Consider the following 14,898-nt stretch of genomic DNA (forward strand, 5'->3'; position numbering starts at 1 on the left):
GATCCCTCCGGGACCCCACACTCTTCCAGGTCGAAACCGACCCATCCACCACGACTCTCTGGGTGCGACCCTCCAGCCAATTCGCCACCCACCGGACTGTGTAGTCATCCAAGTCACAGCCTCTTAACTTGTTCACCAGTATGGGGTGGGATACCGTATCGAAGGCCTTCCTGAAGTCTAAGTATACGACATCCACCCCTCCTTCTGTGTCCAGGCGTTTCGTCATAACCTGGTCATAAAAAGAGACTAGATTGGTCAGGCACGATCTGCCTGCCACGAACCCGTGCTGGTTTCTCCTCAGCATAATTTGTCCTGCCGGGCTCTCACAAATGTGAGCCTTGATAATTTTTTCAAAGACTAGGTGATGGCTGATGGCCACCTGTAAGTTTATCAGGGGTGTTCACCCAGGATCTGGGGGAACGATTGTTCACCAGATTGCCCCAAGGGATAACAAGGTCGAATGGTTATAAACTCCTGCAAGACTGTTTCAGGCTGGATGTAAGGAAGAATTTCTTGACTGTCTGAGCCCCCAAGGTCTGGAATAGCCTGCCATCAGAGGTGGTTCAAGCACCTACATTGAATGCCTTCAAGAGAAATTTGAATGCTTATCTTGCTGGGTTCCTATGACTCCAGCTGACTTCCAGCCCCCTGCCCGAGGGGCAGGACTCTGATCTTCCGAGGTCCCTTCCAGCCCTAATGTCTATGAAATCTATGAAAATTTAAACCTCCAAAAAAAATCACACAAAGTTTGGAGGCAACCCTGTATTGCCAGGCAACACAGGGTCTTCTATGCTCTTCTCTCATAGAATCATAGAAAATTAGGGTTGGACGAGACTGAAGGAGGTCATCTAGTCCAAACCCCTGACCAAGCAGAAGCACCCCCAACTATATCAACCAACGCAAGGCTTTGTCTAGCCAGGTCTTACAAACCTCCAAGAATGAAGTTTCCACCACCTCTCTGGGTAACATGTTTCAGTACTTTTTTACCCTCCTAGTGAGAGATTTTACAAATATCTAACCTAAAGTTCCCTTGCTGCAACTTTAGACCATTGCTCCTTAATCTGTCATCTGCCACCACAGATCAGTCTAGCTCCATCCTCTTTGGAACCACCCTTCAGGTAGTTGAAGGCTGCTATTAAATCCCCCTTAGTCTTCTCTTCTCCAGGCTACATAAGCTCAGTTCCCTGAACTTTACTGCATAAGTCATGTGCCCCAGCCCCCTAACCATTTTTGTTGCCCTCCACTGAAATTTCTCCAATTTGCCTACATCTCTGTAGTGGCGGAGCCCAAAACTGGACACAGTACTACAGATGTGGCCTCACTAGTGCCAAATATAGGGTAATAATTACTTTCCTTGATCTGCTGGCAATGCCCCCACTAATGCAGCCTAGTACACAACAATAGCACACTGTTGGCTCATATTCAGCTTACTGTCCACTGTAACCCCCAAGTCCTTTTCTTCACAGCTGCTGCTTAGCCAATTACTCCCACACCTGTAGCAACACATGGGATTCTTCTGTCCGAAGTGCAGAACCCTGCACTTGCCCTTATTGAACCTCCATGAGATTTCTTTGGGCCCAATCCTCCAATTTGTCTAGGTCACTCTGAATTGTAACCTCCAGCATATCTGCTATACCCACCAGCTTGATGTCATCTGTGAACTTCCTTAGGGTGCAATCCATCCCATCTTCCAGATTGTTAATGAAGATACTGAACAAAACCGGACTCAGAACTGACCTCTGGTGCACCCCACTTTATACTGGGTGCCAACTAGACCTTGAAACATTGAGCACTACCCATTGAGGCCAACGATCCAGCTAGCTTTCTATCCACCTTACAGTCCATTCAACCGAACAACCCGTACTTCCTTAGCTTGCTTGCAAGAATGCTGTGGGTTGCTGTATCAAAAGCCTTGCTAAAGTCAAGGTACATCACATCCACTGTTTTCCCTGCATTCACAGAGCCAGTCATCTCATTATAGAAGGCAATCAGGTTGGTTAGGCATGACTGGCCCCTGTTAAATCCATGCTGACTATTCCTAATCACTTTCTTCTCCTTCAAGTGCTTAGAAATGGTTTCCTTGAGGACCTGCTGCATGATTTTTCCAGGAACAGGGGTGAGGCTGACTGGCCTGTAGTTCCCTGGATCCTTCTTCCATTTCTTAAAGATGGGCACAAAATATTTGCCCTCTTCTAGGGGTGCACCGATAGAGATTTTGGGGCTGATACTGATAGCTGATATTTAAGGACGCATATCGGCTGATACCAATTCGATATCCAATACAGCTGCCATCAGCTGGTAAGTCTGTTGTGGTGGAAGGGGCTGAGGGGAGGGAAGGGGCTTGGGGGAGAAGATCCTGCTGTGTGAGGGAGGGGGCAGGGACAGGCGCTATCCAGCTGGGGCAGATAGGGGTGTGGAATGGAGGCGCGGCTCATGGGGTGGGGGTGGCTCCCACTGCTGCTTGCACCCCAGGAGGTTAGCAGGGTATGTGCCTCCAGATCTGTGCAGTGCGGGTGGCAGCTGCAGGGTGGAGCCAGCACTGTGCAGGCCTGTTTTTGCCGGAGGGTTGGGCTTGGAGCAGGCACCAGCGGCACTGGGAGGAAGCTGCAGCCAACCCAGATTTCGCTGCAACTCCACTCCCAGCCCTGCACCACCGCCCACCGCAGCCTCAGCTTTTCCCGGCACTTGGGTGAAGGCAGGATGTTCAGCTAGGGCTGCAATGGTGCGGGGCTGGGAGCAGAGCTGTGGCGAAATTTGGGGTGGCTGTAGGCTCCTCTCAGTGCTGTTGGAGCCCACTCTGAGCCCAGTTCCCAACAAGAAGAGCCCCACGCAGTGTCAGCTCCGGCTTCTCCCCACAGCTGCAGCCCACGCCATGCCACGCATATCAAGGGGCACAGGGCCATCCCCGCCCTCCCAGGATGCAAGCAGCAGCAGGAGCCGCCATCAGCCCACAAGCTGTGCCTCCTCCCTGCCCCCTCACTGCGGGGAGCGTTTATCTGCCCCCCCACACTCCTTCCATCCCTCCTCCCCTTCCGACTTACCAGCTGGAGGGAGCTCTCCATGCTGCCATCTCTATTTCGTGCTGTGCTGTGGCTGCATACAGCATGGTCATTTATCAGCCCCATAGGGCCAATATCCTATATAGACCATTTTCTTCATGTTGGTACCGATCCAATATCGAACTGATGTACCCTTTTCCCTCTTCCAGTCATCTGGGACCACCCCAATTGCCACAAGTTTTCAAAGATAATGGCCAGTAGCTCGGCAATCATGTCAGTCAGCTCCCTCAGCACTCTCAGATGCACTGCGTCCAGACTCATGGACTTGTACACATTCAGTTTTTCTAAATATTCCCCAACCTGTTCTTTCAGCACTGAGGGCTCCTCACTTTCTCCTGAAAATGCTGCCCAGTGTAGTAGTCTGCAAGCTGACCTTGCATGTGAAGACCAAAGTAAAAAATGGCATTGAGTACTTTAGTATTTTCCTCATCTGTCACTAGGTTGCCTTCCCCATTCAGTAAGGGACCCACGCTTTCCCTAATCTTCTTGTTGCTGACATACTTGTAGAAACCCTTCTTGTTACCCTTCACATTCCTAGCTAGCTGCAGTTGTGCTTTGGCCTTCCTGATTTCATTCCTGCATGCGCAAGCAATACTCTCATACTCCTCCCTACTCATCTGTCCAAGCTTCCATTTCTTGTAAGCTTCCTTTTTGTGTTTAAACTCACCAAAGAGTTCTCTGCTAAGCCAAGCTGGCCACCTGCTATATTTGGTATTCTTCCTACACATCAGTATGGTTTATTCCTGCGCCCCCAGTAAGGTTTCTTTAAAATACAGCCAGCTCTCTTGGACTCCTTTCCTCCTCAGACTGGCCTCCCAGGGGATTCTGCCCATCAGTTCCCTGTGGGTGTCAAAGTCTGATTTTTCTGAAGTGCAGAATCCATACTTGGCTGCTATCCTTTCTTCTTTTGTCAGGATCCTGAACTCGATCATCTCATGGGCACTGCTGCCCAAATTGACATCTACTACTACCTGCCCCACCAGTTCTTCCCTGTTTTGTGAGCAGCAGGTCAAGAGCAGCACAGCTCCTAGTTGCTCTCTCCAAGACTGGCACCAGGAAGTTGTCTCCAACGCTCTCCAGAAGCTTCCTGGATTGCCTGTGCAGTGCTATATTGCCATCCTAGCAGATGTCAGTGTGGTCGAAGAGAGAACCATGGGAACCATGAGAACCAGGGCTGGTGATCTGGAACCATGAGAACCTGGGCTGGTGATCTGGAAACTTCCACTAGTTGTCTAAAGAAAACCTCATCCTCCTAGTCTGGTGGGCTATAGCAGACCCCCACAACACCATCACCCTTGTTGCTTTCCCCTCTTATCTTAACCAAGAGTCTTTCAACAGGCTTATCTCCAGTTTCATACTGGAGCTCTGAGCAATCATACAGCTCTTTTATGTACAGCACAACTCCTCCTCCTCTTCTCCCTTGCCTGTGCTTCCTGAACTGTTTGTTCACATCCATGACAGTGCTCCAGCCATGCAAGCTATCCTACCAGGTCTCTCTTATTCCAGTCACATCATAGTTCCTTGACTGTGCAAGGACTTCCAATGCTTCCTGCTTGTTTCCCAGGCTCCATGCATTTATGTAAGGACACCTGAGGTGATTTAGCTGGTTGTCCTACTTTCTCAAGAAGAAGGCTTCCCTTGCTGTCCCCTCCTGCTTCTGCTTCCTTCAGATCCCCCGCTTCCCCACTTACCTCAGGACTCTGTTCTCCATCCCCCAGCAAACCTAGTTTAAAGGCCTCCTCACTAGGTTAGCAGGCATGTTTGCAAAGATGCTCCCCCCTCTTGTCAGGTGGATCCCATCTCTTTCTAGCAAGCCGCCTTCTTGGAACAACATCCCATGGTCAAAGAAGCTGAATCTCGGCTGGCAACACCGCCTGTGTAGCCATGCATTGATCTGCAGGTTGCATCCACTCCTGCCAGGGCCTTCTCCTTATCTAGAAGGATTGCGGAGAACATAACCTGTGTCCCCTTCACCTTTGCACCCAGAGCCCTGGACCCATTGTTGATCTGCTTATACTCACTCTTGGCAGTATCATTGGTGCCCACATGGATGAGCAACATGGGTAACAGAGGGCCAGACAGATGAATCGTGGTAATCCTTCCATGACATCTCAGATCCAGCTTCCCAGACAAGTGGCAGACTTCCCAAGACAAATGGTCAGGCTGGCAGATGGATGCCTCCATCCCCTGCAGAGGAGAGTCTCCAGCTACCACCACCCATCGCTTCTTGGTGGCAGTGGTCTTGATCCTTCCAGCCTGGGGATGACTGACCTGGCATCCTCCTCCAATGGAACAAGCTCCTCTTCTGTTTCTAGGGCTCTATATCTGTTCTCCAGGCAAACTGCTGTAGGGGAAGATGAAGTTTAGTGGCACCTTGAAAAATCTGTGGTAGAGGTAATAATACTACACAGCCTTTTTGAGGTGCAGAAGTTAAGGAAGAGAGTAAGGAATAGTGGTATGGAAAGTGTGACATGTTTAAGCCCTTTAATTATTCTGTGAGACTTTTTGCCCAAAGTGGGTTTTTCTACCTAGTACTAATGCTGCCTTGATTAATGGTGCAACATAAAGGGCCTCTGGGACTGTGCAAGTACAAGTGAATATTTTAAAGCAGTGGCAGCTAGACCTAAAACAGCAGTTATAGTTAAGGATGACTAAGATTCTGCTGTGTGATATCAGCTTGTATTTAAAGATAAGGTTGAGTGGAGAATGTGGGAGTGGCTGTATTTTCTGATAATTTTTGTGCGCGCATTTCATGGGGTTTTTTTCTTTTTTGGAAACTCATGTGGAATTTAGAGCACTCTGAAAAACTAATTTAAATGGAGATGTCCACTCGACGATGATGGAGCCCAGGAGCCACTTTATTAGAATGTGGTTAGGAGCTTAAAGGATTTCTTCCAAAAATTTTATTTGATGAAATTAGTAGAAAGTTTAGAATTTTTCAGCGGTGGTGGTGGTGGTGTCAGTACAGCTTAAGCATTCTGAAACTGTCTCAATATTTAGTAGTGAGTACATGAATATATCTTGTCCAGCTCATTGCCAGCTATGCCACTGTCATTCATGTTAAAAATCTCTTAAAGAACAGAATGCTGTGATCAGTTGTTCAAAGAAATTGTTGGATGTATTACTATTAAAATCTGTGTATCGTCTGATGTCTATATGCCATCTTGGATGTTTTTGTTGCTTTTAGGAGAACGCAATTTCTGAAAACGGACTTACGCTGAGACTCCAGACTTTCTTAACCAAGCACCCCCTTCCGCTCAGTACTGGAGGTAACATAATGATATATATTGAATTGCAGCTGAACTGAAACCCTTTGATCAAAATTATAACTATAACATAAGTTCTTCTAATCCATACCATATTAAAAGACACTTTGGGTCACCGCTGGGACAGTGAAAAAAGTTTATAACATTTTTCTTTCCTATTTCTGAATATATTTGACAGTATCTAGTCATTTGCCCTTAATCTGGAAGAGTATAAAGATACAGACAAACATACTTCTTCACCACTTCAAAAGGGGAGACAGAGCTACTGCTCTGGACCCCATCAGCTGTTACATTGCAACTGTTATGTCAGTCTGATATTGTAGCAGTATACATTAGTTGTAACACCAGAAGCGTGACCCTGAATGAAGCAGGGTTAAATATGAAGCAGTTTGGCTTTTCTTATTATTACTTTAGAATCATGCAGACATGAAAATTGCATCGTAACAGTTTATCAGGGGTCAGCAACATACAGTCTGTAGGCTGGATCCGGCTCATAGAGCTTCAGGGCTTTGTGTGTGCCCATGTCTGTGTCCGCACTGGGGCTGAGCAGCAAGCAGCTGCTCCAGGGCCAGGGAGCTTGAAGCTGTGCCCATACCCCAGCTGAGGAGTAGGGGTCTAGAAGAAGAAGCAAAAGCATAGGCATAGCTCCCAGGCAGAGGGGAGCTGCCCCAGAGCTGCAGAGCTGGAGTCTGCTTTCACACTACTAAGGCTTCTCCCCACACTTACCATTTTCCCCCTCCCTGCTCTAGTTTAGTCCTGGCACAGCTCCCCTCCAGCTGAAAACTGCCCTCTCACTGCAGCCACAGAGCAGGAGAGTGGGAGAAGCAGCAACAGTGCAAGCCTGGCTCCTATCTACGTGGCTCCAGTGGGAGCGCACACCAGAGCTGGATTGTTCCAGCCTACAGCTTGAAAAAGGTTGCTGGCCTCTGGCTTATGTCAATATCCTTTTGATATCAATAGAATTATTACGTTTGTCTGTACCCTAAGAAGTGCAACTTGCAGGAAGGCCAGACAGGTTAATATTGTACTGAATGCAAGCCAGGTTTGCTTCAGGCCTCTAATGTGGATGTAATTGTACTGGGTATATAGTTGTGCTTGTAGTATAGAACAAAAACATTTTCGTTTCATGCCTTTCTAAAATAGCTTTCATACTTTTCTATGATTTTTTTTTTTTTTAATTGTGAAGTGAAATTGGTGACAGTTTTGTTACTAACTTATTTGAGGCCATGATTTGTGCCTAGGGTTCGGTCCAAAGATGAAGATATGGATATTTTCCCCCTTTTTTTTTTTTAGTTTTTAAAAAGTTCCTTCAGCAGCTTGGGAGAATAGAATCACTTTTTTTTTTCCATTTTAAGGACGTGTTAATACTTTACATGAGTACAGCAAAAATGTTGAAAAACTAAACTTTACTTGAGCACAGTCCTCTGCTTAGTTTGAAAAATAGCTTTTTAAAATAAAAATATTAGACAACTCTGGAGAGAGAAATTGGTGGTGATAAGTACCATAATTTCGTTGTAGAAGAGACAGTTTTCTTTTGCAAAAAAACCCTTGGGCACTTATATGGTAACTTTTTGTGCTTGGAAAAACACAGTTTGTGTTCAAGTGTAGCTAGATTAATATGTACTTTTGAAAACTGACTTGCTGCATTTAAATGTTGAGAACTGTAAAACTTCTCTATTTCCTTCATTCCTAGCTTCTTTTGTAGCAAAAATGTCAAAACCCTGTCACATTTGAAGAAAGTGTGTGTGTGTGTGTTTATAAAATCTTCACACTGAAACTTTTTAATTGCCAAATTGAAGTAACATGGTCTACTTCCTGACTTTGAGTTTTCATAATTTTGAAACTTTCAAACCATTTTCTTCAAACTTAGTTTGATTCTATTCCCAAAAGGTCAGAAGACATTAATTAAGCTATGTTAATGCAACATTAAGTTTGCATAGTTAAGACCTACAGTTTAGGAAACATGAGATCAAAAGTTGAATATATCTTTACATTTGGCTCCTTTATATATGTGGATCACTGTAGCAGAAGGCTTGGTGCTCTTGCTACTTTGAGAAGGCAGGCTGCCTGAGAAGCAGCCTTCAGGTGTGCCAGGGGGCAGTTAGGAGTCACATGACCTTCAGGGGCTGGGCCATCAGTATATAAACCCCAGAGCTGGAGCTGGGCACGTAGTCTAGCCCTGACAGCCACGGTGCAAAGAGCTGCTGGGCAGCCAGGCTGCAGCAGGGCTCCTGGTTAAATTCTGAGCTGAGGTAAGCAACAGTGATGGTCGGTGGAGAGGACTAAGGGGAGGTAAGGAAGTCCCAGCTGGCCCAGGGAGAGAACAGAAGATCAGAGTGCCTTTAGGTCTCACTGGCCTAGGAGTGAGGCCAGGGCTCAGGCAGGGTTGAAGGCCAAGAGCCACAGCTGGAGACTGGCAGGGCTGGAGGGCCTGTGTGACTTAACTGGCCTAGGAGCAGGGCCAGGGTGTAAAAAGGTGTGCAGGCCAGAAGGGCTACAGCCACAGACCGAGGAGTGTCAGAGTGCCTCTAGCCCAGAGAGGGGCTGATGTAAGGATGAACAGAGCCTTCTGCTACAGTGGTCCACATAGGAGCAGTTAAGATTTGATTAGTATGTGTGACATTAGTGAGGTATGGATGTGAGTACTAGGGACAATGGAGCCCACATAATTGTCCCTTAAGTCTATGAATAAGGACACCTGTGTTCATGAATGCGAGACCAGGCTGCTGCCCTTTTTCTAAAAGATAAATACATCAGGGCATGGTAGGCAAGTGGAAGGGGAGATTGCTCAAAAGAGAGTGAAGTTAATGAGAGCTGAGGGGACTTCAAAGGTATTACGGCCACGCCTGGAGTGGGACACCATTACAATCGCATTCTAGTCTTTATACAATCATCTCTTTCTTTATATGCAGATATCAAACCTGTAGAAACACTATGGAGAGGTGTTCAGTTCCAACACTAAGAATTTCCAAGAAATTCTTACCGCTGGAAAAATAAGTCAGAATCTGAGGACCACGGGCATTCTGGCCCCCAGGCTGGTGAGCTACACAAATGCCTCTAAGGTGATCTTGCCAGACAGGGGACAGTAGTGAGCTGCTTCCAAGGTTGGGAAAGGGGGAAAGCTGTCAGTGAGCAGCTGGCATCTGCTGAAAAGTAGCAGATGCCAAGGACAGCCCCTTGCTCTATAGGAGTGTCAGGAACAAGGAGAACTGCTTTCCTTGCCCCTTTCACACTATAGTAGTGCTGCTGCCAGAGCTCCACCTCTTGCCAGGCCCCTTGTACTGTGTGGTGGGGAGAGTTCCATAACCCTAAACAACCCCATCCTGGTCCTGCTATTATTCCACTGATTGGCAGAACAGACAGAAGAGAAGTTAGATTAGGGTAAGGGAAATCCTGCCACCCCATGATAAGTCCTCAGGGAGACCTGGAATTGTTCATGCAACGGCGGGAATACCTGGAGCCCTTGAATAGTCCCTGTGTCTGTTCAAGGGGCAGGAGACATTGATGCCAAGGCTTGACCCATTCCATGGAGACCCCAGAATGGTTCAAGTCGTAGGAGAATGGCCCCCTCCCCTTGGATACAGTATTGAGGGCCATTGATTCCACCATGTATACAGTCCTGGGATTCTCTGGAAGTGTTCATGTAGTGGCAGGAATCACTACCACAGCCTGAGTAGTCTGAATGCTGGTCAAGCATGGGAGCTGGGTCCCCACAGGAGTTCTTGACAGGTCACCACTAGCCAGTGCTCTCTCTCCCTCACCCTTGGAAGGGGTGGGAAAGTAGAGAACTGTGGGATAATGGGGTCCTGAGAGAAACATATAGGTGTCCAAGGTTGTTCTAGAAAACTTCTCTGATTGCTGTTGTAAGTGCTGTCTTTTTTTTTTTTTTTGTGAAAGAGCTGGTTTTCTTCCACCAAAAAAAACCCTTAAATGCCTATATGCTGGCTCTTTAGGCCAGGAAAATTGCCTTTTTCCTGGTACAAATGTGTAACGCCTGTTCAGGGCCACTGTCACTGAGAAATAATATGTGATGACATGACAGTACTGAACATTTCAGAGAATCACAGTTCAAGTCTAATGTTATGCAACTTTACCATTTTGATTTTTTTTTTAATAACTTACTATTGTGTTGCAGACTTTGCTATAAAATTCCACTGATGTAAATGTACTTCTATGTAGGCAATAAAATGAATATTTTGGGAGATACAAGAGTAAGAGCAGAGACCCCAGCACAGAGGGAAGAGTGTATTGAAATTGACAAAGAAGCAACACAGGATAGAACCAAGAAAGTCAGGGGTGGAAAAAGTCAGAAAAGGAAGAGGATTAAAAAAGACACTGGAAAGAAGGCAAAGAAAAGAAAGAGAGGTAAGTTACTATATGGCTTGCCATTAAGATTACATTAAAACAAAGCTTCTCTGTGTGCTGCCACATCAATTCAGAAGAGTTATGATCAATGTAGAAGAAGCATTGAGAGTCAAAAACTGATACTGCCTTCCAGATGAAGAGAGTTAGAGTTATCCAGTGCCATGTGGTTTTGTGATATCAAAGGAGGGGCATAGTACCATGCTGGATCCAACATCCTTTAGCTTAGTTCTTTCATATTTCTATTGCTCTTTTGTACCAGCTGCAGAATTGCACACCCTAGCCTGGATTAAGCTAATTTTATTTTTTTTTTCATTCCACCTTAGTTTTGTAGTCACATATTGAGCCCATTCTCCCATGGAGGGCCTTAAGGCAGTCATCTGCCTTTATTGTAGAAATCTGTTCTCTGTTTTCCTGCACTTACTTGCATCATCTTCCCTCTCCTCACTTACATTCATATTTCACTTTTCCAACCATTGGTGTCTGTCACTTCCTCTACCTCCACTTTCTCATTTTCCCAAACTTTTTTACATTCTTCAGTTTTCTTCCCAGCCTCCTTGGCACGCCACTTTTCCCTCACACACTCTGGAATCTTGATTCATGTAATCCTGATGACTTGCCTTGATCCACTACAGGTTTCTGAGGCTTAAGTTCTCTCTCCCTTAACCCTGAACCTGGGTTGGAGATACCAGACCTCTCCTAAAAGACTACTTCATCTAGCTCTTCTCTTCCTTTTTTATTTTGATAGCTTTTATCTCATATCTCTTTCTGCTGACTACTGTCTAATGCTTTACTGCCTCGATTTTTTTGTGGAAAATGCAGTTTTCTTGCAGACCAAAAAAACCCAACCTTTTGGGTTAGCTGTATGATAGTGTTTTGTGCCAGGAAAAATGCAGTTTACATTCAAGCATAGCCGGATTAATATGTATATTTGAAAACTGACTTGCAGCATTTAAATGTTCAGAACTGTAAAACCTCTCCATAGTGTTCTGTTGTCTCCTAATATTCTAGATGTGTCTCATACCCATATGCTTCAGTCAGAAACATTTTGCCTTAACAGTTCTCTCTCCTCATGCCTTTGTACCAAAGAGACAAAGGTAGTTCTTTCAACTCCTTGGATGGAAATGGAGCATTCTTCTCTTGCTGTTCCTAATGGCCTTTGAACCTCAAGAAAACACTTGATCTTACCCATGTTTCCTGTCTTTCTCAACACTTGCACTGCCCTGGGAAAAGTGTTTAGGAGTCTTTTTTCAGTTGTACGACTTTTAATTCTATTTGGCTTTTCTATGACCAGGGCAACAGGTAGCATTTAGGCTATGGCTTGGTACCTATTTCCTGCATCCCTTCACCAGGGAAGTGGTCCTCGCCCCTACCTTGGGCAAATTCAAGAGGAGGTTGGATGATCACCTGTCTGGGGTCTTGTGAACCCAGCATTCATTCCTGCCTGTGGCAGGGGGTCAGGCTAGATGATCTGTTCAGGTCCCTCCTGACGCTAGCTACTGTGAAACTTCCACCTCAGCAATAGAAGTATTCAGTTAGGCCTCTGCCACACTTTACAGTTAAGGCATGATTAACCAGTTAATCAGTCTTTAAGTTGTAACTTGGCTACACATTCAATCAATTAATGGTATGATAAAATGAGGAATAAGCCACAAAGTTATCATAAATTTTCTGTGGAATAAATTTGACTCGTTTGATTCATGGAATGATAGGAATATGTGGCCAGGGGCTCTCCTGTGGCAGGGAACCCCAACAACTGATGGTGCACCCCTATGTCTGGGATCCTTATGCTCTTCTGCAGATGAGTCCCATCAGCTGATGGACTCTCAGCCATGGGGGCACCCCATACACTCCTGCAGCTGGGAGTCCTATCAACACATGGGGCTCACAGCTGCAGCCCCATGCTGCAGGCTCTGTCATCTGTGGACTCCCATCCATGGGACCTTGCTGTTTCCTAGTGCAGGGAGAGCTCAGGCTCCTCCTGCACCAGCGGTAGGGTGTGATTTGATCTGATGCTGGATCCCACAATCGCAACCTCCTGCCGTGCATACATGGCATGGCAGGAGGTGTGATTGTATGGATCATACATCAGATCCTATCCCACCTTTACCGAAACTCTTGCAGGGGCCTCAGAGTCCATTTGACAGCAGCCTCAGCCTTTTATCCAGCAGTCTGAAGGTGGCAGGTGTCTTCTTGGAGTTGTAAGCAGTAGGAGACTGCAGTTTGGAGAAACGGAGTAATGGGAAAGTAAGTACCACAATCTATCCCCTTTGATGCAGAAATACAAAGAGATACAGGATTGGAACATACTCTATATATACCAAGGCAGATAACCTCTGATCTAAACTCAAGGACATGAGACATACAAGTGGGGTTGTGTTTGTAGACAGTATATTTTCAAAGACTCCAGTTACAGATCAGTAACTTTTTATATTGGAGACTAGTCATGTTCCACTTTGTCTCATAGGAGCACAGGTCCCATTCAGTTCTCAGGTCATAGACACCAGTCCTGTATCACAGACACCACATTGTATAATCCCACAAGAACATAATGTATCATACTGGGTCATAGAATCATAGAAAATTAGGGTTGGAAGGGACCTCAGGAGGTCATCTAGTCCAACCCTCTGCTCAAAGAAGAGCCATCCCCAACTAGACCGTCCCAGCCAAAGCTTTATCTAGCCAGGTCTTGAAAACTTCCAAGGATGGAGATTCTACGACCTCTCTGGGTAACCTGTTCCTGTGTTTTACCACTCTCCTAGTGATAAAATTCTTCCTAGTATCTAACTTAAATTTCCCTTGCTGAAACTTGAGACCATTGCTCCTTGTTCTGTCATCTGCTACCTCTGAGAACAATCTAGCTCCATCTTCTTTCAAACCTCCCTTCAGGTAGTTGAAGGCTGCTATTAAATCCCTTCTCAGTCTTTTCTCCAAACTAAATAAGCCCAGTTCCTTCAGCCTCTCCTCGTAAGTCATGTGCAGCGTTCCCTCTAAGCTGCGTGGCCGTGCAGGTGCACCTGGCAGTGTGGCATGAGCATGCTTGCACAGCCTCACACACAACACAGCTTAGAAAGAATGCTGGTCATGTGCCCCAGCCCCCAAACTATTTCTGTTGCCCTCCAGTGGACTCTCCAATTTGTCCATATTATTCCTTTAGTGGAGGGTCCAAAACTGAAACCAGTACTCCACATATGGCCTCACCAGTGGTGAATAGAGAGGAATAATCGCTTCCCTTGACCTGCTGGCAACACACCTGCCAGTACAGCCCAGTATACCATTGGCCTTCTTTGCAACAAGGGCACACTATTGGCTCATATTCACCTTATTGTGCACTGTAACCCCCAGGTCCTTTTCTGCAGAGCTGCTACCCAGCCAGTCAGCCCCCAGCTTATACCAGTGCATGGGATTGTTCTGTCCTAAGTGAAGGATTTTGCACTTGTCCTTGTTGGACCTCATGAGCTTTCTTTTGGCCCAATCCTCCAATTTATCTAGGTCGCTCTGAATCTTAGTCTTACCCTCCAATGTATCTACTATTTCCCCCTCCCCAGCTTGGTGTCATCTGCAAATTTGCTGAGGGTGCACTCTATGCCATCTTCCGGGTCATTAATGAAGACATTAAACAAAACCGGCCCGAAGACTGACCTCTGGGGCGTTCCTCATAATACTGGCTGCCAACTAGATATCAAGCTATTGAGCACTACCCTCTGAGCCTAATGCTCCAGCTGGTTTTCTGTGCATCTTACAGCCCATTCATCCAGCCCATATTTCCTTAGCTTGCCTGCGAGAATGTTGTGGTCAAACCAATGGTTCATCAAGCCCAGCTGCCTGTCTCCAGCAGGGGGAGCCACCACTTCCTCCTGAAGCAGTGGTGGGCAAAATATGGCCCAAGGCCCCGATATGGCCTGCCAAGAGATTTTTGTCTGGCCCACAGTGGGTCTCGGTCCCACCCAGCCCGGGCATGAGGGGCAGCCCAGGTTATGATGCATACAGCTGGTCCTGCTGCCCCAGGCGTGCTGTGGGGCTGGGCCAGCGTGGTGGCCAGACTCCACTTCCCAGCAGCCCCTGCAGTGGCAGCTCCTTCCAGCTGCCACTGCCAGCCCCAGCCCCATTGCCCAGGCACCCTAGCCCATCTGTCCTGCACCCACCACTGAGGACAGGACCTGTGTGGGTAGGGCATTCAGCTGAGCAGCTGGGATGGGCAGTCAGCTGAG

The 14,898-nt window shown here is 46.6% G+C and overlaps 1 protein-coding gene across 5 annotated transcripts in view; it reads left to right on the forward strand.

The window, feature by feature from the left end:
* The window catches only part of GTF3C1 (general transcription factor IIIC subunit 1), a 163,786-nt gene that overhangs the window by 74,411 nt on the left and 74,477 nt on the right, over window positions 1-14,898 (forward strand). For all 5 annotated transcript variants that reach the window (XM_014605761.3, XM_014605759.3, XM_019482373.2 and 2 more), the window contains exons 22-23: window positions 6,247-6,328; window positions 10,505-10,690. In XM_014605761.3, coding sequence (XP_014461247.1) covers window positions 6,247-6,328; window positions 10,505-10,690 — 268 coding nt within the window. The remainder of the gene's footprint in view (window positions 1-6,246; window positions 6,329-10,504; window positions 10,691-14,898) is intronic.

The sequence above is a fragment of the Alligator mississippiensis genome, chromosome 13 (genome assembly GCF_030867095.1).
Source record: "Alligator mississippiensis isolate rAllMis1 chromosome 13, rAllMis1, whole genome shotgun sequence".
Lineage (NCBI taxonomy): Eukaryota > Metazoa > Chordata > Crocodylia > Alligatoridae > Alligator > Alligator mississippiensis.